Source organism: Nomascus leucogenys, chromosome 16, assembly GCF_006542625.1.
Source record: "Nomascus leucogenys isolate Asia chromosome 16, Asia_NLE_v1, whole genome shotgun sequence".
NCBI lineage: Eukaryota > Metazoa > Chordata > Mammalia > Primates > Hylobatidae > Nomascus > Nomascus leucogenys.
Genome location: NC_044396.1, coordinates 18,139,005 through 18,166,711, shown reverse-complemented (window position 1 = coordinate 18,166,711; position 27,707 = coordinate 18,139,005). Strand labels below are relative to the sequence as shown.

Below are 27,707 nucleotides of genomic sequence, written 5' to 3'. Positions count from 1 at the left end.
AGGTACTTTAAAATGCTGTTATGTATGTTAACGGAAAAGTTAACTACATGCTTCATTTTCAGAACCAACATTCAAATGAAATGAACGTGTCAAACCGACAAAAGCTCAAAAAAGAGAAAAACATATAATTCTTAAAAGTGGTTAATATACTCTTGGATTGCATAACCCTGGTGGCAGTCTGAGTCCTATGATTTTCTTTTAAGCTCCCAAGACTCTAAAATACCTGCTCATCACAAGTTTGTTCAGTGACAACATTCAGTAAAACTTAACATTTGTTTTACAAAATTATGTTGAAAGATATAAACATACGTACATTTTAAGCACAAAAATACGGCTTTTTTTTGGAAGCGGAGCTAGACATTTCCGTAGAAAAGTAGATGCCATCAATCTCTCCTGGTTTTTGTCCTCCCCACCTTTAATTTTTGACAAACCGAATAAGGACACTCACTATTGAGTACTTTTCTAACTCCCTATTGCATCACAAACGCCTGCAGGGGCTTAAAAAGCAGCAGGGGTTCCTGCCCTTCCTCACACTGACCGTGTGGTCTGGTGCGGGTCTTAGGAGCACCTGGATTTTCTCCCAGCGTGCTGGTAATGCCTACACTTGTGGGTGTTTGAGAGACACGAAGAGAGGATGATCTCTTCCCGGAAGCGGGACTTCCATAAAAGAACCGTGGGGGGCGGGTCCCGGGCACCTGTGGTTTGGTGAGTTCCCCAGGTGACTGTGATGCGGAGGTCAGGGGGAGAGGCACCCGGAAGCTCCCGGCGTCTGCACCCAGGCAGCGCGAGGAAATACCCAAAGGTGGGTTCTCAGGCGTGGGAAGCTCGACCCTTGCCGGGGTCCTCGGCGAGGTGGCCGAGGCCGCGCCTTACGCAGGGACCTCCGCCGGGCCATTTGGGTGGCCCGAGTTCGCAGCAGCTTCTCTTCCGCTCGTCCCTCGGCCCTCTCGACGCGCACCCACCGGCCTCACCAAGTCGCACGCAGAGGGGCAGCGGGGCGCAGACCGAGGTCCAGGTCCCTATTGCCGCCGCTGGAGCAGCGCGGTTTGCCGGCAGACCTCGGCCCCCTGCCCGCGCAGCCTCGGCTCCGTCAGGCCCGGCCCCTTGCCCGGTCCGCGGCTCCACCAATCGCAGACTTCGCCCGCCGCCGCCGCACCTGCGAGGAGGGGCCCGCGCGCCGCCGCCGCCGCCGTCGCAGCGTCCCCGCCCCGCTCCGCCCCTATCGCGGCGCCCCGAGATTACCCGCCTCCGGCGTTTGGCTCCTTGCAGGCGAGGAGCGGAAGCCGCTATCTGGAAGGGGACTCCGGCGCCACAGAGCCGGGGTAGCCGCGGCAACGGTGAGGCGCGAGGCAGGGGCGCCCGGCAGACCCCGTGACCCCGAGCGAGCGGGCGCCCCGAGCGGGCAGCCTCGCCGGGGGAGGCGGAGGCGGCCACGGCGGCCGCGCTCGGGCGCCCCTCGCGCAACGCTCCATGCCCGTGTGGTGCTGCCGCTGTTCCCTGGCCGGTCATTTCAGGTGACTTCCTCGCCGGGGATGGGAGGGGAGCAGGCGGGGATGCCGCACTCTCGAGCTCTTTGGCCTGGCCCGGGCCGGGACCGGGACGGAGGGCAAGCGCCTGGACCGCCTCGGCCGTCCTGCCTGGCGTGGGGGTGGGGTGGGGTGGGGTGCGGTGTGGCGGGGTCCTTGCTCCGGGGAGCCCTGCGCTGTTGTTCCCTTTTCTCGCGCTGGACCGCGCGGGTCACGGGACTGCGGGACCGGCTAGGCCCGGACTGAGTCGGTTACGGCGAGCTGAGACTTCCCAGTAGTGCAAAGTTTTAGTGAAGGGTTCTACGAAGTGTCTGCCTCCCTAAAAAAAAAATTATTGAAAAGTCTTCTAAATAATGTAATGAGTGGAAGGAAGGTAGGGAACTACATTTCAGTGTCATCTAGTCACAAACAGATTCTGCCTTGTTAAGATGTTAGCCGTGATAAGCCGTGTGTGTTGTAGAAATTTAAAGAATGAGGCGATTTTACAATCACCTTATGGGGAAAGGTTTTAGGGGTGATAAAATATAATACGTTTCTAAAATAAAAGTATGTTTTCTAGATCTAGCACATTTAAATGGTCAACACCTCAGTCACTGATGGAAAGACCAGACACTAGAAACTGATTTTAACCCTGGGGTGAAGAATTGTTAAGCATAGGGAATACTTTAGTACCTTGCTTTACATATACTGATGTTCCAGAATAATTCTATGTAAGACTTCTTCCCTGGTAAAATATGAAATTCTGATCAAGCGTTCCTAAATAATGAGTTTCATTGATGGAATTTAGGTAACCCGTGAACTTGGATGGAAAGAAAGGTATATCATTTCACTAAATTTTAAAAACTAATATTCAGTTACAAATATAAGCAACAAATCAGTGGTATCTGTGACTGTCATCAGTAGAGATCATAAATATGTTTATATCACATTGCAGTTGTAAATATAGAAATACTGTTTATACTTATTTCTTCAAAATTATAGTAACACATCACTGAATTTATTGAATGCAACAGAGAAGCACATGCACATGTATATCACGTTTACTTTTTATGACTGTTTTAATATAATTGGTTTTCTTGTAAATCCTGTGTATATTTAAGAACAGTATTCAGAGAAGAGGTTAAGAAGCGTCGTCCTATAATAAAAGAGATGTAAGGCACAGAGAAAGTTCGGAACTTCTTTTGTAATAGCGATAATCCAAGCTTGTCTAACCTCTCAGTAGTTTAGAATGAGTCTCTAAGTTGTGGATATTAAGGAAAAATTGTTTCATGTAATAAACTGCTTGATTTTAACTTCTAGGCAAATTTGTTGACAGTACTAAGACAGCGGTTTGAAAGTGTCAGATTCACTATGGAAAGTTTTAGGAAATAGGTTCCCCTAGTGAAACTTGTTAAACTAAATAAAGCCCATGAGAAACTAACATGCCTTTCAGAAAATATTGTGTGAAAGCTATTTGACACCTTTTGATACACAGTGTAGGATTCATATTCTTTTGACTAATACTAGGTGGTGAATACCATTTGCTTCCTGCCGTGCACAGAAATTTGGAGTAGGGAGTGAAAACAAAGTATTTCCTATGTTTTGGTCTTGAGGGACAGAAAGGAAAACAAACTAGCTGCCAGAGATAAACATTATGATTAATAAACCACACTTTTTATTGCAAAAACAGTTCTGTTGTGTCTAAAGTTTTTTTTTTTTTTTAAATTGTTTACCAGCTCCTTCAGGAATATGTTTCAGATTTACCAATGCTATTTCTCGACCAGTTTCAGGTCAGGAATTCAGGTCAGCCTGGCCAACATGGTGAAACCCCATCTCTACTAAAAACACAAAAATAGCCGGGCAGGGTGGTGTGTGCCTGTAATCCCAGCTACACGGGAGGTTGAGGCAGGATAATAGCTTGAACCCAGGAGACAGGTTGCAGTGACCTGAGATCGCAACACTGCACTCCAACCGGGCGACAGAGTGAGACTCTGTCTCAAAAAAAACAAAAACAAAAAACAAAACAGATTATAAAACAGGTTGTGACATCTGTATTGTCTAACATCTAAATGGATAAGTAGTGAGAGAACTGTCCACTAACTTTCCAAAGGAGAAAACCTCTTCGTGTTCTGGCAGATGAAGAGTGTGACTGACTTCATTTGTGGCTTTAGAACCACCTTTCCATGTGGTAGTATAAATTTGGTAAATTTTAGGATCATGGTTCCAAAGACTATAAAAATTCAGTTAGTAAAACATTTCATTTTAGTTTGATCATTTAAACAAGTACTGCTATGGTATGGAAAAAGTCTTTTTGTTATCCTGATACTATGTCCCCCCTATCCTTTGAAATGTTCTCTGAAACTTTGTGCTGTAATGTTTCAAAAACAAAAAATGGAAGGCCTCTAGAAGCATCTTAAATGTCAAATAGGCTTTTAACTTGCGTCCTAACAATAGAGTAACTAATTTTGCATGTAAAGTGCTGTTCTTTACTAGTTGCTAAATGTAATTGTACATATTTTCCAATTTTAATTTGTGCCTCGAAGAAAAAGTAGATTTTTATTACTCAAAATAAGCTCTTGTTTTAAGTAGAACAAATATCAAATTGGAAATCTAGAGATTAACATAGACCTGTGATATACTGTGTTCATAGACCTGTGATACACTGTGCATGTACTATAAAACATGTACAGCAATACTAAATTTATAACTTAAACTCTGAATTTTTTAGAAAGAGTAATTACTAAAAGTCTTGTTTCATTAATGTTTTATGTAAAACCAGTGAATCACACTTTCCGTTTTTTGTTTCCTTGTTTTTCTTTGTGTTAAACCACTATCAAATAGTAGGCAGGTTTACTACAAATAGTTTATCACAGAGTTTATACCAGTGGCTCCTGAAAAATCAGAGCAAATTTCCTATACTATGTAAATTTAGATAAGCTAATGTGTACAGAATTTGGATAAACTAAACTTTGGTTCCTCATTGTTTGAGGGCTGCACATGCAAAAAACTACTAGACCTAATATATAAATTCAGCGATATTGCAGGATGCAAAATCAACATACAAAAGTGAATTGTATTTCTATACATTAACATTGAATAATCTGAAAATGAAATTAACAAAGGTATTTCATTTATATAATAGCATCAAAAAATGATATACTTAAGAATAAATTTAATAAAAAATGCAGTAGTTGTACACTGAAAACTACAAAATGTTGAGAGAAATTAAAGGTCTAAATAAATGAAAAGGAATTCTATGTTCATGGATTGAAAAACTTAATATTCTGTTTTTTCTTTTAAGTACAGGGATACAGGTTCAGGTTTCTTACATAGGGAAACGTGTGTCATGGGAGGTTGTTTCATCACCCAGGTGTTAAGCCTAGTACCCATTAGTCAGGGGTGTCCAGTCTTTTTGCTTCCTTGGACCACATTGGAAGAATTGTCTTGGGCCACACATAAAATACACTCACACTGAGGATAGCTGATGAGCTTAAAAAAAAAATGGCAAGAAAATCATAACGTTTTCAGAAAGTTGACGAATTTGTGTTGAGCCACATTCAAAGCCATCCTGGGCCGCATGTGGGTTGAACAAACTTGCATTAGTTGTTTTTCTTGATCCTCTCCCTTCTCCCACCCTTCATCCTCAGGTGGGTCCCAGTGTGTGTTGTTCCCCTCTGTGTGTCCATGTGTTCTCCTCATTTAGCTCCCCCTTGTAAGTGACAACATGTGGTCTTTGGTTTTCTCTTCCTGTGTTAGTTTGCTAAGGATAAGGGCCTCCAGCTCCATCCATGTCCCTGCAAAGGACCTGATCTCATTCTTTTCTGTGGCTGTATAGTATTCTGTGGTGCATATGTACCATTGATGGGCGTTTAGGTTGATTCCATGCCTTTGCTATTGTGAATAGTGCTGCAGTGAATGTACACGTGCATGTGTCTGTATAATAGAATGCTTTTTATTCGTTTGGATATATACCCAGTAATGGGATTGCTGGGTCGAATGGTATTTCTGTCTTTAGGTCTTTTAGGAATCACCACACTGTCTTCCACAATGGCTGAACTAATACACTCCCCACAACATATAAGCATTCCCTTTTCTCTATAACCTTGTCAGCATTTGTTATTTTTTGACTTTTTAATAGCCATTTTGACTGGTGTTAGATGGTGTCTCATTGTGGTTTTGATTTGCGTTTCCCTAATGAGTGATGTTGAACTTTTTTTCATATGATTGTTGGCTGCATGTATGTCTTCTTTTGAGAAGTGTCTGTTCATGTCCTTTGCCCACTTTTCTATGGGGTTGTTTTTTCTTATAAATTTAAGTTCCTCATAGATGCTGGATATTAGACCTTTGTTGGATGCACAGTTTGCAAAAATTTTCTCCCATTCTGTTGGTTGTCTGTTTACTCTATTAATAGTTTCTTTTGCTGTGCAGAAGCTCTTTAGTTTAATTAGATACCATTTGTCATTTTTTTTTTTGCTTTTGTTGCAATTGCCTTTGGTGTCTTCCTCATGAAACTGCTTGTGCCTGTGTCCTGAATGGTATTTCCTAGGTTGTCTTCCAGGGTTTATATAGTTTGGGGTTTTATATTTGAGTCTTTAATCCATCTAGAGTTACTTTTTGTAGGTGGTATAAGAAAGGTATCCAGTTTAGATCTTCTGCATATGGCTAACTAGTTATCCCAGCACTATTTATTGAATAGGGAATCCTTTCCCTATTGCTTATTTCTGTCAGGTTTGTCAAGGATCAGATAGTTGCAGGTGTGCGGTCTTATTTCTGGGTTTTCTCTTCCATTGGTCTGTGTGTCTGTTTTTGTACCAGTACCATGCTGTTTTGGTTACTGTAGCCCTGTAGGATAGTCTGAAGTCAGGTGAGGTGATGCTTCCTGCTTTGTTCTTTTCACTTAGGATTGCCTTGGCTATTTAGGCTCTTTTTTGGTTTCATAAGAATTTTAAAATAGTTTTTTCTAGTTCTTCGAAGAATGTCACCGGGAGTTTAATGGGAATAGCATTGTATCTATAAATTGGGCAGTTTGTATGAATTTGTATGGCCATTTTAATGATACTGATTCTTCCTACCCATGAATATGGAATGTTTTCCCATTCCCGTCACCTCTGATTTTATTACGCAGTGGTTTTTGTCATCTCTGATTTCTTTGAGCAGTGGTTTGGAGGTTTCTAATCAAAATGACTTTGATCAGAAGCCTCCAAAGGTGCAGGAGAACCTAACCTTTGCACATACTTTGGAGAAATACCAGGGACAGAGCAGAATATAAAACATGTTAAATGCAGTTGCCAAGAGGTAGAAGCAGGCACAGGCAAGACAGCCAATGCATCTGGATCTGATCAGAGGCAGTAGTTGGAATGAGTCAGAAATAGATGGATTGAGCATATAAAACTTCCTCCCAAGGGTAGGCTTGCACTGTGAGGGGTTTCCCTTAGTAGCCAGGTCTGATTGGTGTCTGTTTTGGTCAAAAGAGGCTGTGTAAGAGGAAACCAAATATTTGGGGTACAGGTTACTTTCTTTGCTTCAAGAAAGCTCTCAGTGTGTCCTGAGGAAGTCTGCCCTATCTTAGGGTAGATTGGGAACTCTGAAGGTTATAGGGAAGTAGAAATTCCTGTCTCTGCCTGATTCTTTTCTATTTATCAACCTCCTCTGGGATCAGTGAGTTCAGTCCTGTGAAATAACTGATCCATCCCATGCTTATTTATCATTTGAGAGTAGTAATAAACACACTTACCCACTAATAGGTACTTAATACTTCCAGACATTGTGGCTGTTGCTGACTATATGAAGATAAAATTAAGGGATTCTATTCTAAAGTAATCTGTAGTATAATGCAGAACATTACCTGTGTGCAGGAGATACTCCATGTATTGCATGAAAATGTGAGAATGCTAAAATTAATTTCTAGAGAGCCAATTGAGAAAGAAAAATTGGAAAATAACATCTAGATATTATTTTAATATATATTTGAAGTCTGGGTAACATAGCGAGATCCTATCTCTACCAAAAAATATTTTTTAAATTAGCCAAGTGTGGTGGCACACCTGTAGCCCCGGCTCCTCTGGAGGCTGAAGCAAGAGGATGACATGAGCCCAAGAGGTGGAGGCTGCAGTGAGCCAGGCTTGTGCCATTGCACTCCAGCCAGGGTGACAGAGCAAGACCTTGTTTCAAAAAAAAAAAAAAAAAAAAAAAAAAATATATATATATATATATATATGTATGTAGTATATTTTTTGAATAAAAATGTATAAACCTAATTTCTTATACCAAAATGCACAATTTATAATATATAAATACCGTAACTTTTTCTTAAAATGTGTATGACTATATGTTGTCTTTAATGCACTCGCCTTTTAAAAAGAAAGATGTAGAGGAGAAATTAGCCATTTCTAGGCTAGTTTCAGAGAATTATAAACTCCTCAACACAATGCTGTCTTTGATCATGAGAGAGCTGCTTATTTCATAGAGATTTGCCTAGAAGATGCTTGTGAGAGAAAAGCAGCTATTAATACTTGGAACTTTTGAGAAAAGCAGCTATTAATATTGGGGATATTTGGCCTTCAAGTTGGTATAGGTTGACATGTAGCGAAGCTACTAATTTGAAAGCATTAATCAGAAGGATTTTCTTTGCTTCTTTTATGGAATGATTAAAATATTTTATGTCTAAATAAACTCAGAGTAGAGATTGATTTTTATAAAAGCTATATTGACTATATCTCTTTTTATTCCCTTTTTTTTAAAAGAAACTATAGTGACACTGAAACTGAAGGAGAGATTTTTAATTCCTTAGTGCAATACTTTGGTGATAATTTAGGGCGAAAAGTTAAAGCGATGCCATTAGTTGAAGAAACTTCTTTACTGGAAGATTCATCAGTGACTTTTCCTGTGGTAATAATAGGTAAGTTATTGTATTTTATCTTTTAAAATTACAGTTAATGACCCTTAATACTTTTATAAATACAGTTAGTACAAGTTCTTAAGATTTTATTGAAAAGTATTCTTAGGTGGTTTGATATGCTAAAAAACTAATAACCAGATCTTTGGAGAGTAATTGGTTTATCTGATTTTAGCATCTGTGTTAAAATGCAGTATCTTTTTACTGAAGAACTGATATTACTACATTATTTTAAAATACTTCCTACATTTGTATTAATTATATGACAGTGTCATCGTAATGTGATAATATTATTAGAGCTCTGGAGAGTATTCTGTGTATATTAATGGATAATACCTTACAACTCTGTAGACTTCTGATGTTGGTAGGGCGGATACAGACAGAGAAACTGACACAGATGTTGAGTAACTTGTGCAAGTTAGTAACCGGTGCTCTATTAGCAATGACATTATAGTACTCTAAGGTAATGTTTACAATTACCTTAACCACAGCATTACTATTTTATATCCTTTGTATCGCCTCAACGGATAGGCATATAAAATATTAAAAATTAAACTATTGATAAAACCTAATTCAGATTTATAAGCTTTTATAATTCAGTTTTATTGCATGCATTTAATTACCTGTTATGTATATTTTTCATCTAATATACAAACTCGAGGAATTCAGACAAGGAATATAGTGTGAAGCTAACTAAGCCAGAGGAGATAGTTAAGGAATGTAGGTGCCTTGGTGGCATATGACTTCCTGTGTTTTTTTGATAGCTTGTTTCAAAGTTAGTAGGAAGGGGAGAAAATTCATGTCCTCTGGCTTGTGGGAGGAAAAGAGGAGAGCAAGACTGTTCTTCTATACTAGGTTCTATACTAGATTCTCCTCTACAGGATATGATAGAGATGACAGTTTTTGTAATAGTTCTCAACCAAGAGATATCAGGGACCATACGTCATGTTTCATTTTCCACCTTACCTCTGACCTTGGTTTTCTATCCTGAATGAATGGAGGAATCCTGTCTTCTTGTGTGGCTAGGCTGTGGGAAGGTCAGAAAAGAAAAACTTAACCTTCATTTGCGCCTGCCCACTCCACTCCCCACAAAACAGCCTATCCCCGTTTTGCCTCAGCTAGCTGTGAGTAGCTTAGCCTCATGTATATTTATATAGTGTCATTACTGTTGACAATGGCACCACCAGCCTGAGCATAAAGAGCTAATTTCTTTAATATATGTTTTCTGTTGCTGCTGTAACAAATTACCACAAACCTAGTGGCTTTAAACAATGTGAATGTATTATTTTACTGTTCTGTGGGTCGGAAATTCAACATGGGTCTTCCTGGGCCAAAATCAAGGTGTTGGCAGGGCTGTGTTGCTTTCTGGAGGCTCTAGGGCAGAATGTTTCCTTTTCCTGGCTCCCTTCTGTAGCTTCAAAATCAGCAATGTTGTTTCTTAACCTTCTTTCATTGTCATGTCTCCCATTCACCACAACTGGGAAAAGTTCTCTATTTTTAAGGACTCTTGTGATTAGATTGGGTCTACTTGGGTAATCTAGGCTACTCTCCATCTCAGGATCCTTAATCATATCTACAAAGTCCTTTTGCTGTGTAGTAACATTTGCAGGTTCTAGGGGATAGGACTGGGACATCTCTGGGCGTGGTGGATCATGCCTGTAATCCCAGAACTTTGGGAGGCTGAGATGGGCTGGATCACCTGAGCACAGGAGTTGGAGACCAGCCTGGCCAACGTGGTGAAACCCTATGTCTACTAAAAATACAAAAATTAGCCGGGTGTGGTGGCAGGTGACTGTAATCTCAGCTACTTGGGAGGCTTAGGCAGGAGAATCGCCAGAACCCAGGAGGCGGAGGTTGCAGTGAGCCAAGATTGCGCCATTGTACTCCAGCTTGGGCAACAAGTGAAACTCCGTCTCAAAAAAAAAAAAAAAAGGAAAAGAAAAAGAGGGCCAGGCCTGGTGGCTCACACCTATAATCCCAGCACTATGGGAGGCCGAGGCAGGCAGATAACAAGGTCAGGAGATTGAGACCATCCTGACTAACAGGGTGAAACCTTGTCTCTACTAAAAATACAAAAAATTAGCCAGGCGTGGTGGCAGGCACCTGCAGTCCCAGCTTCTCAGGAGGCTGAGGCAGGAGAATGGTGTGAACCCGTGAGGCAGAGGTTGCAGTGAGCCGAGATCGCACTACTGTACTCCAGCTTGGGCAAGACTCTGTCTCAAAAAAAAAAGATACAAGATTAGTTCTAAATATTTTTTATTTTTCTTTCGGTCTTTAAGGCTTCCTATTCTAGAATTATAAGTTGAAATCTTTCTCTGCTTTCTCTGTTTCTAGTATTCTTATGGTTTTACTTTTCTTACATCTTTGAGTATATTTTATTTGGGGTAACATATTAGGCAAGGAACAAGATTTTTTCTTTGTGGCTAGCAATTCTCTCAGTTGGATTAAATTTTTGAAAGGCAGAGATAATAAAGAAGTGGCAATCCAGAATAAAGGAATTGTTAATTCATAAATGGAAGTAGTTCAAGAAATCCAGTTTGGTTTTAGTTAAAGCATATAAACATAGGAAGGCAATATCAGGATTTAGGACTGGAAAGATGGTTGCGATGTGTAAATCACCTGGCGGTTTGTTGCCTGCTGCACAGACAAAACCAGTTCACTGAGACCATGGCATTGCAGTAAAGAGTTTGACACAAGGCCAGTCCATGTGAGAGAACTGCAGTTATTCAGATTAGTCTCCTGATAAAACTCTTGATTGGTCGGGCACAATGGCTCATACCTGTAATCCCAGCACTTGGGGAGGCTGTGGTAGATGGATCACAAGGTCAAGAGATCACGACTGTCCTGGCCAACACGCTGAAACCTTGTCTGTACTAAAAATACAAAAATTAGCTGGGTGTGGTGTCGCTCACCTCTAGTCCCAGCTACTTGGGAGGCTGAGGCAGGAGAATTGCTTTAACCCAGGAGGCAGAGGTTGCAGCGAGCCGAGATCATGCCACTGCACTCCAGCCTGGTGACACAGCGAGACTTCGTCTCAATAAAAAAGGCAACAAAAAAAACAAAACTCCTGATCCCTTCTGATGGCTTGGAGGTTAGGGTTTTTCAAGGATAGTTGGGTGAACAGGGGACTAGGGAATAGGGTGCTGCTGATTGGTTGGGGATGCCATGCTGGGGGTGTCGAAAATGGTTCTCTAGCACTGAGTCCAACTCTGGGTCTCCTGGGCCACAGGACTGGTTCAGTTGAGTCTTGGGTCTGAGTCTTGAATCCTGGGACAAGTAGAGTCAGACAGTCACCAGAAATGCAAAAGTCTGAAAAGACATTTCAAAAGGCCATCCTCAGGATCTACAGTAGCGATGTTATCTGTAAGAGCAATTAGGGAAGTCACACATCATGTGACCTCTGGCTGCATGACTCTTCAGCAGTAAAGGATTATAGAAACTCTGCCTACTACATCTTAGCAGAATTCAGGCCCCTCTTATAATCCTAACCTTGTGGCCTTTCATTAGTTTTAGAAAGGCAGTTTAATTTTGGAAGGACTGTTACCATCCATGCTTTAAGGTTAAACTATAAATTCCTTCCATGATTAGCTTTGCCTATACCCAGGAGTGACAGAAGACAGCCGGCCTTTGAAGCTACAAGCGAGATGGAGTCAGCCATGTTAGATTTCTCTAACTGTCATAATCTTTGCAAAAGTTGTTTCAAATGGAGAACACTGGATAGTCAGAAACAAGCAATTAAGACCTTTAGAACGGAAGGGTAACATGAGGAGGATTGTGTTACCAAAACTTTTCTGAATGTAGTATGTGAAATGATTGGGAGTGGGTGAATCTCAGGGCAGAGAAACAGTAGGAGACTTGTCTTTTAGGTGAAAGTACAAGAATGAGAATAGCAAAGACAACTGACAAGATATAGGGGGCAAACTAGGTTTAGAACCAGAAACTGATTAACTTAGAAGTTTGCTAGTACCATACTTTGAGATCGGATGGGGTTTGAAGGAGAGGGCACCTCAATGAAGGGACTCATGAGCTTGCTTTTGAGCACATTACGTTTAAGTTATTAGTGGGCCATTCTATCACGTAGAATCAAGAAGTAGAATGGAAATGTGGGATATATCCTTGGGAAGTAGGTCAATTTAGAGAACTAATTTTGGATGTCAGTAGCATAGAGAGTTGAAGCCTTGAGTAGATGAGATTCCCAAAAGAAAATAGGAGAGAAGGCAAAGGTAAAAATCTCATGAAACATCTGGTTTTAAGAGATTAGAAAAGGAAGAACTGGTGACAGAAAAGAGCCATCTTCAAAGTAGGAAAAAAGCCAAGGAACAAGAGTATTAAGATGCATGACCGACCCCTTTCCACCTCTTATTTTTAATAGGAAATGGACCCTCAGGAATATGCCTTTCTTATATGTTATCAGGCTACAGACCATATTTATCATCAGAAACAATACACCCAAATACAATCTTAAATAGTAAATTAGAAGAAGCAAGACATCTTTCCATTGTTGATCAGGTATTATTTCTTACGTATCAATTTAAAAATTTTTTTATGCTGAAACAAGATTAGTTTTCATTTATATAAGCTTTGTTTCTTAGTTGAAACCCATTCTAAATAACACCTTATATCATTTTTATTTTAGATTTGTAAATATATTCTGAGTTACTTCTGTTTATTTTCTTGAATTTATTAGAGCAGAGTTTTCTGAATTATTTCCTAATGGAGATTTAGTAGGTGCTCTGTGGTCAAGTTTGGGAGTACTGCTTTTTATCATTGAAGCATCATGGTAAACATTAGAATATACTATCTGGGAAATGCTGGCTTTTTTCAAACTCTGTCTCCCTTTTGTTCATTCAGGACTTAGAATACTTGTCTGAGGGCCTTGAGGGCCGATCATCCAATCCAGTTGCAGTACTTTTTGACACACTTCTTCATCCAGATGCTGACTTTGGGTATGATTATCCATCTGTTTTGCATTGGAAATTAGAGCAACATCATTATATCCCTCACTTAGTTCTTGGTAAAGGTCCACCTGGTGGGGCTTGGCATGTGAGTATATTTTTCTTAGCATTTTAGTGTATGTGAATTATTTGTCTTGATAAGACCAACTTGATTCTTAAGCATTATGATAATGTTATATATGATGTTTATCACGTTTTTATTTGAGAAGAACTTTAATGCTGTTAAGTTAGTTAAATATGGGTTTATTACTAGTAGCAGTAAATCAAGCCAAATTTTATTACTGGTACAGTCTTAGAATAAGCATGTCTCTATACTATCTTACAAGAATTATGTAGAAGACATTTCAAGAAAATTTTGTGTAATAAAAATTTAAAACTCACTTATCATTTTAGACTTTACAGAATATCACATAGTATTTCAAAGCAGTATCCATTATTTTCTCACATTTTCAGAATCTTAAATGAAAAATGTAAAAGAGATTTTGTTAGTTTGTCTGTGATAACAAAATGCCATAGAATTGATGACTTAAACAACATATTTATTTCTCACAGTTCTGGAGGCTGGAAGTCCCAAGATGAAGGTTCCAGCCAGTTCAGTTAGGCCTTCTTCCTGGCTTTCAGATAGCTGCCTTCTCAATGTGTCCTCACATAGCAGACAGAGAGAAATTTTCTCTTCTTAGGAAGCCAGTAATCCCATTCTGACGGACCTACCCTCATGACCTCATCTAGCCCTAATTGCCTCCCAAAGGCCCCATCTCCAAAAGCATCACATTGGGCGTCAGGACTTCAACATAAGAATTTTGAGGGTAGATACAGTTCAGTTCATAGCAGAGGTTAAACCAGAGAACCAGTGAATTAAGGATTCACTCAGTGCATTTCATTAGGGGGCCAGTAAGTAATAATTGTTCATCCTTCCTGTGTTCTTAGCAGTTAACACTGTGTCTAGTGTGTAGTGAGTGTACCTTTGTTATACAAATTGATGTTAAGTAATTTAGTTTGCTGTGTTATGAATTACAGACTTCATGGGAACTTTAATACATTACATACCAAATTTTTAGTACAAACTTCAGTTGGCTACTCGTGTATTAGTGCACTTTTGCACATCTGAAATTGTTTACGTTTATAAAATGACTGTTTCAGGGTATCAGGACATTCCTAGATTAAATACATCATGGGTTTCTTTTATAATCTTTATTCTCTTTTTAATAATGAGTAGCAACTACCGAATTATTTGTTGCTTTTAGCTTAAGTTTTATGATTTTTACTTTTTAATATCAACTTTATTTAAGCTTAATTTATTTACAATAAGCTGCATCCATTTAGAGTGTATAATTTGACAAATGCCTGTAACTGTGAAACCACCAATACAAGATAAGAAGGAATTCTGTCATGCCCAAAACTTAAGTGTTTATATTTTCTCTGTTAATCAGTAGCATTCTTACTTTAAAAAAAAAAGCCATAACATATTTGGAGGTGGGGAGGGCATTTAGAGTGCCTTCTCTGAATTCCTGAGGTTTTATTTTACTTACATTTTTTCGCTTAGAAGAATGTGCAGGCAATAATTGATCTGTTTCATTTCTTTCACTTATGTATAAAAAAGTTAAAGTATGGATAAACCCTGATTACTAAAAACACATTTTGAGCCAGTGATAAAGGTTAAAATATACCTAAAAGTTGCTGATTTTTTTTCAGGCATGTATTCACTAAAATAGGGCTGTAAGTAAATATTTCAGCTGTGTACCAGTTGCCAGTCATCACCTCTACAAAGTTTCCTAATGTTCCCAGACATAATTACTTGATCCTACCTGCATTCCATATCTTAATCTTGCTGTGCTTGCCTGTAGTACTATTTATCTGTTTATGCAACCATCTCCCCTGCTATGGTTTATGTACATCCTAATTAACCTGAGTCGTGACTTAAGATGTAAACTCCTTGAGTCATCACCCCTCTCTCCTACTTATCTTCATATAGTTCTCTGTTTCTCTTGTGATCTAGTTTCTCATCACTCTCTTCCAAACTTTCTGTGGCCCCTTGAACCAATTTAGTGATAAACAACTTGTTTGCTTTCCCACATCTTTAACCATTCAGTCAGATGCTGCTTCTGCTCCCTTTCTTGAAAGCTTGCAATTTCCTAAAGATACCATTCCCACTGCACCCTCTGAAGTGGAGCCTATTCATTCTCCCATAGCCCTATGTCCTATCAGGTTGGCTAGTAAGGTTGGTCTTCTCTTCACACCCCTATGCACTTGTGTAAAAAACCCTGTTCCATTGAACAGATCATGCCATTTTCTAGCTTTTGTACCATTCCAGACTGTCTCCATTTCTGGCTTTTTTACCATTCCAGACTGTCTCCAGTTACTGAATCTGTGGCACGTAATTCATGGGTCTTCCATTATATCCCAAGTTTTGTTATCACCTTGAATCATTTTACCTCTACAAGCATGACACAGAACCAAGATCTTAACCTTTTAGTTCCTTGGTCTCCTCATTCTGGATGATGTGTATTCTTCATTAGCTACTCACTCCAGTGGCTCCACTGTAGATCTTATCTGTCATAACTACTCAACTTGTAAAAACCTAAATTCTCAAATGTCTTCCTTTCTGATCACAGTTTCCTCTTCAAGCTTATCACCCAGTTATGCACACTATACATAATCTTTGAACACAGAGCGTGCTCCAGGCTGTGATCTTCATATCCTTACTTATCCAGCCCAGCTTCTATAGTCCATGGAGTTAACTATTCTCTTTAGTTCCCTTAACCCATTGTCCTTCTGTCACATAGGTTTGTCATACAGGCAATTCATCTAACTATCCACTTTATCTTTTCTTATACTTGAGCAGTCAGACCCCTAGAAAAAAAATTATACAACTGTGAAAATATTCTCCACTCTTCAGTTGGAGCCAAAACACTACTATAAGCTTTGATATTTCCTTATTAACTACTTTTCAAACCTTTATCTTTTTTCTGTTTCATGCTTAGAAGTGGTCTTGGTTCTTATTTTACAGATAAAATGTAATCCATTAGGATTGAACTTCCACAGTTTCACACTCAAACCGAAAACTTACACATTGATGCAAATTCTGGTTTTTTTGTTTATCCCCTGTTATAATGGAAGAGATATTACTACTATCTAAGGCTCACCTTCCAGCCACATTCTGGATCCCTGTATTCCCAAGAACATTATTTATTTGATTTTCCCCATTTCTTTTATATCTTCAGTTTCTCTGCCAGCTTCTATTGGTCAGTATGTAAACATGCTGAAATTATTTCCATCTTTAAAAAAATTTTAGGTGCCAGCTGATCTTTATCCTTTGGTTTATAGCTAACTTCCTGAAAGAGTTACCTATACATACTTCTCCCTGCCTTTGCCTTCTGCTCCTTAGCTTACTCACTCTACCTTCAGCCACCGGTTTTCCATTGGAACTGTTTTTTCTGAAAGTCAGTAACTTTCTTTTTTGCTTAATTTGATGACGAGTCTCAGAATTTATCTTTTCTGATCTCTGCAGCTTTTGACAGTGTTAATATCTTTCTTAGGTTCTCTGAATCTTCAGTCTCCTTGTTTTTCTTCCTGTTTGGTCACTCCTTTTCTGATACTTTTGTGGATTCTTGTCTTTTTTTGTTGTTGTGTTTTTTGAGAGAGGGTCTCACTGTCATGCAGGGTGGAGTGCAGTGGTACAGTCATAACTCACTGCAGCCTTGGACCCCTGAGCTCAAATGATCCTCCTGCCTTAGCCTCCCAGTGCTGGGATTGCAGGTGTGTGCCACCATACCCAGCTGACTCTTGTTCTTTAAAAATGTGCTTCTGTAGACCTTACCACAAGCCCAGGTCTTTTCTTCATACTCTTCATTCTCCCTGGGTTATCTTACCTACTTCAGTGGCTCGCATATTGATATTAATTGATTCCCAAATCAGAATTCCCAAAATCAAAACCAGCCCAGATTGCTGTTTCCCATATACCCAAGTAAATACATTCCCTTGATTATTCCGCAGGTGTCCTCAGACTCAGCGTACCTAAAACTATCTTTATCATCAAGTCCCTTCAATTTCCTTGTCATTAAATGACATTCTCATGCAGTTACTCAAGCCAACAACCTGAGAGTCTTCCTTGATTTCTCTTTCTTCAACTCCCATTTCAAATTAATGACCAAATCTTTTTCATTTCTGATATTTTGGGTCTATCTACTCTATTTTGTTACTAATATTGGTCACCGCTGTCTTTCACCAGAATTACTGCAAACCCTTTCTAAATGGTTTTCTTACTCATTGTGTCTTCTCCAATCCATTATCCATACCAAAGCCAGACTCATCTTTCTAAATTACATGTCTGAGATGTTAACACCAATGCCTAAAACTCTTCAGTTGCTCTCCATTCATCTAACATACAGTATGTAGACTTTGTAATGTATCTCACCATACTCCGATCTAGCCCTTATTAGGTTTCTTGTCATATTCCTCTTTTTGTCTCTGACATTCTGTGCTCTAGCATGCTTTTGTTGGGGAGTCCAAGTTCATTCTTAGTCTCGAAGATTCAATAGGATTCACAGGACTCAGTAAAGATGGTGTACTTGTGGTTAAATTTTACTACAGTGAAAGGATACAGATGAGAATCAGCAATGGGAAAAGGCTCATGGGGCAAAGTCCAGGAGAAACCAAGTGTAAGCTTCTAGATACCCACTCCTAGTAAAGTCACAGGTGCGTGGTGTCGAGGGATGTTTTCTGTGGGGTCAGTCATATAGGCCAGCAGCTCCCATGTGACTTACCTCTGCCTCCCAGAGCAAAAACTGGTATTCACATAAATCACATTGTTAGGATAAACTCCATGGTTACACTGGTATAGCATTGCCAAGGTCTTAGGCATGCAAAACCCATGCTCATCAGGTAGAGTATTCAGGGGCTCAGAAGTTATTTCTAAGAAGGTGGCAGCCAAGCCCGGTCCCGAAGACAGGCTTTTCTTGGTAATGTGAAAGGTTGGAACAACACAGGCCTGCTGAGTTAATCCTTTCAGGCACAAGGCTGAATTTCTTTTGACTCCTTGAAGGACACTCATATTTGCTCTCTTTATTAAGCTGCCTCATGGATTTTTATTTGGCTTGGAATATTTTCCCTTTCTAATGGTACACTCCTCAGCCCATTTGTGTCCTTGAAGAACCAGATACTTGCTGTATGCTCCTACATACTTCTATTTAGTTTGCATCCTTTAGTACTACAGTCTCCATGGCAGCTTGTATTCATGGCATATAGGTTATGTGGGGAAAAAAGAAAGGAGAAAAATGAAGAGATCAAGGCACTAGGGCTCTCAACCAACTGGAAGAACTGGTGCAGTGGGAATAATGTTAAAAAATTGTTGTCAGAAAGTGAAATAATAGTGTCTTAAGGTTTTAGAGTTACAGGTGAAACTCTCAGGTTCCAAATAATCTCTGATAGATAATACATTCTTAACAGCTCCTTTTATGATGATTCCAAGTTCTGAACCTGGTGTCAGGGCTAGCCTCCCTCAAAGCAGGTGGCAGCTTGCTACATTCTCCTTCTTGGGTGATTTGTATATAGTCACAAATGAGGCTTCACAGGGCCTAGCACATAGTAAGTACTCTGTGAATGTCAGTCAGTTATAATAATAATAATATGCCCCATTTTCAAACTTGGTGTTATAGAAGCAGGGCAAGAAGTTATGAGAAAAGGAGCCACTGCCTAAAAGAGTTGATTGAAAGAGATCATAGAGGTGATAGGTATAATAGATACTTGGCCTTTGGGCTTTTCTTGCTTTGTATTGAACAAAGCAGAAATAAGTAGGTCAAGGGAGCTTGATGGCAAGCAGTAGCCGCAGCAGTGGGTCTGTTTCTCAGGCATCCACTGCCTATTTCTGTATCCTTAAGAAGAGATGCTGCTGTATCCACATCAGCCTAGATTTTAGAATTATAATTGATGGAAGGGGGGAAAGCTTCTTTGTTGCTAGTTGAAAAAAATGTTAATAATATTAAAATGGAAAGCCATCTAAAATTTTGGAACTTAACGAACATTTTTCCTTTTGTTCAAAAAGTGAATATACTGTATTTTTGTTTCCCTGACATAATATTGTACATCTGAATTATGTTGATCATAGACCAAAGTTATCAACATTGTGTAGGCATTGGATAATATTGTAAATTTGTTTTATAAATGTATAACTATCTATGAAAGAAGGTTGTCGGGATAATATCAAATGTTGAAGGTATATGAAAGTTTATTGGAGTAATGTTTTTGAGGTAAGTTATCCAGCCATTTAGGACTGCGGGAGCGCACCTTATCCAGAGTCATAATTATTGTAAATGAGATGGATTTGGTTAAAAAACAGACAAAAAAAGAAAAAAAACCATGTTACTTCTTGTTTTTTGACTATACATTTTTTTTTAAAACTCTAATAGAATATGGAAGGCTCCATGTTGACAATCAGCTTTGGAAGTTGGATGGAACTACCTGGACTTAAATTTAAGGACTGGGTATCAAGTAAACGAAGGTAAAGATTGAACTGTATTAAAATTCTTTGGTGTATGTTGAAAAAGAGAATGTGGAAAAATTTCAAAATATTTGTGATTTTGTCATGGCTGAAGAATATAAATGTACATGTCTTTCAAATAAAAATGTGTCCTTGAAGCAGTGATTATAATATGCTAGTTTTCATTTAGAGATGTTATAAAACTAAGCACAGAGCTAAGGGATTATTGCAGATTGGTTTCCTGTGACTTTTTGTTAATCATGGATTTATCTACTGTCTTGTTACATCACTCTGTTTACTTTCTCATCCATCCATATATTATTTTTCATACTTTATTTTTATGCGTTGATATATAACTTTATCTATGCATATCTCTTATATGAATACCTAAACTCTGCATACCTAAAGTGTTTGACTTTCAGTGTAAAGGTTGTATATTTTATGATTGATAATTTAAAATGATGGATAAGCTAGAATCTCACTTATGGTTGGCTAATTGGGTATGAAGGAACATATTTAATAAAAAAAAAATAAGAGTAGAACTGAGGGCCTGGTGCAGTGCCTCACGCCTGTAATCCCAGCGTTTTGGGAGGCTGAGGTGGGAGGATCACCTGAGGTCAGGAGTTCGAGGCCAGCCTGACCAACATGGTGAAACCCCGTTTACTAAAAACACTAAATTAGCCAGGTGTGGTGGTGCATGCCTGTAATCCCAGCTACTCGGGAGGCTAAGGCAGGAGAATTGCTTGAACCTGGGAGGCAGAGGTTGCAGTGAGCCGAAATCGCGCCACTGCACTCTAGCCTGGGCAACAGAGCAAGACTCTGTCTCAAAAAAAAAGAAAAAGAAAAAGAAAAAAAAGAACTGAGAAGAAATCTTATCTTGGAAAACTATAAATTTATTTATTTTAAGGGGAAATCACAAAATTTAAAAAGAGAAATATGAAAATCCTATCAGTCATTTTCAAGGATAGTAAATATTAGATAAGAATTACTAATACAGAGAATCTAATTTGACTACTCACAAAAATAATAAGAAGTTACATAACCTTTGTTAGAACAGGGATGTAACATTTGAGTACTTCACTTCCTGCTAGATAACAACCATGTTAATTCATAGAAATTTTCCTTAATATGAGGAAATTCAGGGAGAGCAAATTTACATCATCATGGGTAATTGAGATTAAACCTTTCAAAAAATTCATTTTAGATTTTTAAAAAGAATTATATATGGGTTTGAAACTCGAAGTAAAATTAGGCAAGTTGTACAGTTCTTGATCTTCATAAGTTGGCAAGTGAAATTGCTTAACACATTCTTCACTTTGTAAAAGGGTAAGAAAGAGAAAGCTTTATGATTTATGTACCAGAAGCATTTACTTTTCTAAATTATGCATATTGTGTTGAAGTAATATGTGCAAATGAATTTTGTGATAAATTTAGGTTTAGTTGCTGCCTTTGTATAGTGTTAAGAGAAGACTCTTAGGTCTCTAGAGATTGGTGGAGTTTGAGTTCTGACTCTTATGACTTCTAGTGTTGTGATCCTGAACAAAGAAACTAGTTGTCAATTTTCCATTCTGTAAAATGGAGATGATAATACAGCCATGTATTGCTTAATGATGGTGATATGTTCTGAGAATTGTGTCGTTAGGTGATTTCGTTGGGCAAACATCATAAAGTGTACTTACACAAACCCCCATGGTATAGCCTACTATACACTTGAGCTATAGGGTATAGCCTGTTGCTCCTAGGCTACAACCCAGTACAGCATGTTGCTGTACTGAATACTATAGGCAGTTGTAACACAGTTGTATTTTTGTATCTAAATATAGAAAAAGTACAGTAAAAATATGATGTAAAAGATTAAAAATGGTATACCTGTATGAGGTACCATACCAAAAATGGTATACCTGTATAAGGGCACTTCCCATGAATGGAGCTTGGAGGGCTGGAAGTTGCTTTGGATGAGTCAGTGAGTGGTGAGTGAATGTGAAGGCCTAGCACATTACTGTACACTAAGGTACACCTTATAAACACTGCACACTTAGGGTACACTAAATTTATTTTTAAAAAAGTAATTTTACCACAACTTTAAGATGGCTATGATGTCACTAAGCTGTAGGAATTTTTCAGCTCCTTTATAATCCTTTATGGGACCATTGTTGTATATGCTGTCCTTTGTTGATTGAATTATGTGACACATGACTGAAGAAGTAAAAATCTAAAGTTAATTCTAAATCTTAATTATAATTATTAAACTTTAAAAGAAAAATTTTTGTGAACTTCCCATTACAAGTTACAAACAGTCCCTGATTAATCATGGTTTGACTTAAGGTTTTTAGGTTTTAAGGTGGTACCAAAGTGATGTGCATTTTATACAAACTATACTTTGGGTACCAGTGCAACTGTTCTGCTTCTCACTTTCAGTATAGAATTCAGTAAGTCACATGAGATGTTCAACAGTTTATTATAAAATAGGCTTTTTGTTATATGATTTTGCCCAACTGTAGGCTAGTGTAAGTGCTCTGAGCACATTTAAGGCAAGCTAGGCTAAGCTTTGATGTCCAGTAAGCTAGTTGTTATTAAATGCATTTTTTACTTAAAATATTTTCAGCTTACAATTGGTCTATCAGGACAAACTCCATTGTAAATTGAAGAGCATCCACATCACGAATTATGTCAAATAATTTGCTTCTTATCTCTGATTGGGGCAGGGAATTTTGCTTGTTGCTTTTGAACTTTGGAAAATGATATATAGACTAATGCAAGTTTTTCATAAAGAACAGTTATGTTTTAGCTCTGCTTATGAGTAGGAAAACACACAGAGTGAAATGTCATCTGTTATTTACCTAGATGTAAGATGACTTTAACAAAAGACAGATTTGAATTATTTTCAGTTATTAGGAAAGTAGCAGTGTACTAAAATTCATGTCAAGATGGTATGTATAATTTTAAGAAGCATAGATATTACAGTTAGGCCTGTAATGGCTCAATGATTGCCATGAAAATAATTCAGTTGATAGTTATAGATTATAATTGTGAGATAAAGTAGTCCAGTTTTCAAATATCCACATTTTAATACCTTCATTTAATGAAAGTTTATCAAGCAGTGTATTTGAGCAGACACTATGCATGGCACTGGGGAAACAGAAGTGCATTAAATATAGTCTCTGCTCTCATGGGACTTCTTCCAATTTTTTGCTAAAAGTAATTCATGAAGATTTTTAATTAAAAATTGTTTGTTTTTTTTTAAGTGTTAGGATAATGTATAGCTAAGACACTCCAGCAGAATTAAAAAGCTATAAAAGCTTACTAGGTACATAAGTAATAATCATGGAAACTGAAAGTAGTATCCTTATAGGATATTTTTCCTTTTCCTTTTTTTAGGAACCTAAAAGGGGATCGAGTTATGCCAGAGGAAGTAGCTCGCTACTATAAACATTATGTAAAAGTCATGGGTCTTCAGAAGAATTTCAGAGAGAATACTTACATAACTTCCGTATCAAGACTCTACAGAGATCAAGATGATGATGATAGTCAAGACAGAGATATTTCAACAAAGCATTTACAGATAGAGAAGTCAAACTTTATCAAGAGAAACTGGGAAATTAGGGGTTATCAGCGAATAGCTGATGGTTCTCATGTTCCCTTCTGCCTCTTTGCTGAGAATGTAGCACTGGCAACTGGAACGTTGGATTCTCCTGCCCATCTGGAAATTGAAGGGGAAGATTTTCCTTTTGTGTTTCATTCAATGCCTGAATTTGGAGCCGCTATAAACAAAGGAAAGTTGCGTGGCAAAGTGGATCCAGTGTTAATTGTAGGTTCTGGGCTTACTGCCGCTGATGCAGTACTGTGTGCTTACAACAGTAATATCCCTGTGATTCATGTGTTTCGCAGACGAGTAACTGATCCAAGCTTAATTTTCAAACAGCTTCCCAAAAAGCTGTATCCTGAATATCATAAAGTCTATCATATGATGTGTACTCAGTCATATTCTGTAGACTCAAATCTTTTATCTGATTATACCAGCTTTCCTGAGCACCATGTGCTTTCCTTTAAGTCGGACATGAAATGTGTTCTCCAAAGTGTTTCTGGATTGAAGAAAATATTTAAGCTGTCTGCAGCAGTAGTATTGATAGGTTCTCATCCTAATCTGTCTTTTCTGAAGGATCAAGGGTGTTACCTAGGCCATAAGTCAAGCCAGCCAATCACATGTAAGGGTAATCCTGTGGAAATAGATACATATACCTATGAGTGTATTAAAGAAGCCAACCTTTTTGCATTGGGTCCTTTGGTTGGAGACAATTTTGTTCGATTTTTAAAGGGAGGGGCACTGGGTGTTACACGCTGTTTAGCTACAAGACAGAAGAAAAAGCAGCATTTGTTTGTTGAAAGAGGAGGAGATGGGATAGCTTAAAGCAAGTTTACAAGTAATTAAAATGGACAGTTTGCTGTTAAAGATTTTTAATAGTGGTTTTGCAGTGTACTGGCCTGAATTTTCTGGACTTGAGTTAACTGAAGGGGAGCCTCAAACTATAGTAACTTCATTTTTAAAAGTTACTAGAATTTGGTATCCTGATTTGTATTGTAATGTTTCAAAGGTGTCACTGTCAGACAAATAGAAATACTGCCAACTTGGTGTATCTTAAGCTTTCATTTAACGAAAACATTCTTTTCTTGCAAAACTTATTTTTCATGATCATTTTTGGTTATTTATTATACTTGATTCCAAAATAGTACAGCCTTGAATCTATAAAACTGTGCAGTCATTATGCCAGAAATTATCTTAAATATATAATTGGTCACCTTGCTGTTCAAAGGGTGGTGCAAGGTCCTGCAGCATCTTCTTCATCTGTAGCTTGTTAGAAATGTAAACTCTCAGGCCCCACAACTTACTTCCTGCATTTTAACAAGATCCCCAAGGGATATGTATGCTCATAAAAATTTGAGACACACTGGTTTAAATGAAAATGGATATAAGGTATGTATAACTGGGGGTGAGGTGAGGGTAGGAGGCATTTACAACTCAGATTTTATTTATTTTGAAATTATCAATTGTATAAATCTAATTTATTACCAAATAGGGTCTCTTAAAAAATATTTTTATTGTTGAAACCTTGACAGGTACTTCATATTCTTCTAATAATTTAAACAGTCCAATAATGTGGTATACACTTTGACATCCAAGAATTCACCAAGATGTTTTTCAGAGGTTTATTCTCGATTTAACTATCATAGCATTTAATGAATCTGATTTGTAGTTCAATAAATTGTGGGTTGAACTACTTATCCCTGTGTGAACATTGAATTACTTTCTGTCACTGAAACTAAGGTATTTGGGTGTGGTAAGTACTTCTAAAATTGTAATACTGTTTGGGCATTGTCTAAATTATTAAAGGTTAAAATAGAAAATAAAGTCAAAATTTTTCTTTTCCATTCCAAAGGTGTACTTAGAGATCTCTAATAGTATTCATTGGAGATGACATAGCTCATATCATGGTTGTTTATTGGATTTGTCTGTTCTAATTATATAAGTGTGTTTACTGTCTGTGTTTTCACACAAACTGCTAGAATTTTTAATGTTAAGACAAAAACATCTTCTGAAGTTCTCCATGACAAATTGAATTTTTCAGTCATTTTCTTTTTTTTTTTGGTACAATTACTTCATCTGGAATGTCTTCATTGAACTCGTTATTCTATTTTTCTTAGAATTAAAAGTTGATTAACGTGTGTTTTTCTATTCATTTTATTGCAGTATTAAATGCTTAAGCTTATTAGGACCATAATTCACCTTAAATATAATTGTATAGAATATATTTGCATCGATCAACTAATTGCTTCAGATGAATTCTTAGACTCTTGATAATATCACACCTAATTTAACTTGATTTTACAAGCTGTACAATCCAGTTTTAGTTTTCTATTGTGATAACTTTTTTCAAACCAGTTTCACATCTTAATGAAATAACATTCTCTGACTGCACTTGCTTCAGTACTCTCTTGCTTGCCTGTTTTTGACCTCTGCATGAGTTGGATTAGATGTTTTTCTTACTGTCACTTCTAAATAGAAAAGGACAGTGTTATAAAAAAGGGAAGGATAAAACCTTTGACATCCCCTTGTGTCTCAGAAGTTGATGAGAGTATTTGTTAAAAAAAAAAAAAAAAGACTTCAAGAAAAATAAAAGTTCAGTGGAGCTGCAAATAAACCTGGTGAATAATTTCATCTTTGGTAATCTCCCATTTCCTGAGTTCTTCCTCAATCCAAGCTGTCCTGTGTGGTACATAACATTCGGGCATTTTCTCTGATATACTATACTCTTATATTCTATAAATTTCTGTCCTGTAATTCTAACACTTTACATTTTTTCTTTAGTATCAACTATAGCTATTCATGGAAGGGAAGAATCACTAAATACTTGCTAGTTATAGCATGATGTGAGCATCTCCTCCTCATCCCTCGATGCCTGGCTTGGTGTCTGGCAAACAGTCCATAATTAGCAGATATTGAAAGACTGTTTACAAAGCAGAATTTGGGGATTTAAAGTGCAATGATACAACAAAAAGATTTAATTACAGCTTCCAGTGTTTTGACTATGTGAACCATATCCAACTACTTTTTTGAAAACCTAGTTTTATGTAATATATTTCTGTGGCATCAAATTTTAGTTGATTGTATTAGTCAATAGGAAGTGGTGGAAAATTTCTAAATAAATTCAACTATTAAATAAATGCAAGTTCCACTAAATCTTAGTGTTTGGAACACTGAAGAACCCAGAATGAAACAAAATTAGACTGAATGTAAATGTCATTTAAAAATCTAACTGGGGGCTGGGCACAGTGGCTCACGCCTGTAATCCCAAAACTTTGGGAGGCCGAGGCAGGTGGATCACCTGAGGTCAGGAGTTTGGGACCAGCCCTGCTAACATGGTGAAACCCCATCTCTACTAAAAATACAAAAGTTAGCCGGGCATGGTGGTGTGTGCCTGTAGTCCCAGCTACTTGGGAGGTGAGGCACAAGAATCACTTGAACCTGGGAAGCAGAGGTTGCAGTGAGCTGAGACTGCACCACTGCACTCCAGCCTGGGCCTCAGAGCAGAACTATCTGGAAAAAAAAAAAAAAAAAAAAATTAAAAATCTAACTTGGTTACAAAGGCTGCTTGTTGCATAGAGCCATTTTGATCTGATCAGATCATGCAGTTTTTAAGTTGTATACTTTCCTTTGGGGGGGAGGGGGATAAAGGGCCCGAGTCCCCTAAGGCTAGTCTGAAGAGTATGTGAAATAAGGATTAAAGAGATACCCTGATTATTTTGAACTACCCACACCCCCCCTCCCCCCCCCCCCCGCCCCAACCACCCATGCAGATTATTCAAGAGAAATGGTGTCTGGGGAAGGAACAGGGTAAAAAAGGTAAAGATCATGACTGATAAAGCATAAAAGGAATGAAAACCTTCAAATTAAAAATAAAAGGATGGCGTCCTGGTTTTAATCATGATGGAGTAATAAGAATAGGGCTTACCTTTTACAGTAATAACTATAAAACGCTTGAAAATATATAAAGCAGTGTTTTCATACGGTTGTAGACAGCAGTCCAGGACTGATTTTTAAGAAAAGAAACAAGTGGTGAGCTCCATAATCACCGACTTTCTGCTTGAAGGTACTTTGCAAAGTAACACGGAGTATGGTTGGGAGAAAATAACACAGTGTAGGGTTCCTGCTAGAATTTGATGAGCAGAGTACTGGGGAGGAGGAAGCTGCAGAGAAGCCGCTGCAGAAATCTGCGTAATATTCTTATATCTGGCACAATACTAAACAGTACAGGGAGAAACCATGGGGCTTTAGGGATCAGCAGCTGTAAGTTAGGGGCCGAGTGGAGACTTTGAAGGTA

General features: G+C 38.2%; 1 protein-coding gene across 2 annotated transcripts; it reads left to right on the top strand.

Annotated features, from left to right (window-relative positions):
- The first annotated feature begins 687 nt into the window (after positions 1-687).
- On the top strand, positions 688-26,027 carry OSGIN2 (oxidative stress induced growth inhibitor family member 2). Of its 2 annotated transcripts, none has more exons than XM_030795432.1 (6): positions 688-802; positions 8,249-8,403; positions 12,773-12,909; positions 13,252-13,443; positions 19,760-19,851; positions 23,209-26,027. In XM_030795432.1, the coding sequence occupies exons 2-6, from the start codon at positions 8,337-8,339 to the stop codon at positions 24,236-24,238; spliced, it is 1,518 nt and encodes a 505-aa protein (XP_030651292.1). In that variant the 5' UTR covers positions 688-802; positions 8,249-8,336; the 3' UTR covers positions 24,239-26,027. The 2 variants fall into 2 exon arrangements, with proteins under 2 accessions (XP_030651292.1, XP_012351504.2); XM_012496050.2 differs by lacking the exon at positions 688-802 and adding an exon at positions 1,211-1,514.
- Positions 26,028-27,707: the final 1,680 nt, after the last annotated feature.

Coding starts and splice junctions, on each gene's coding strand:
- OSGIN2 (XM_012496050.2), top strand. CDS start 1,471: ATGCCCGTGTGGTGCTGCCGCTGTTCCCTGGCCGGTCATTTCAG. Junction 12,910..13,251: donor ATCTTTCCATTGTTGATCAG/GTATTATTTCTT, acceptor TTGTTCATTCAG/GACTTAGAATACTTGTCTGA. Junction 13,444..19,759: donor CACCTGGTGGGGCTTGGCAT/GTGAGTATATTT, acceptor AAACTCTAATAG/AATATGGAAGGCTCCATGTT.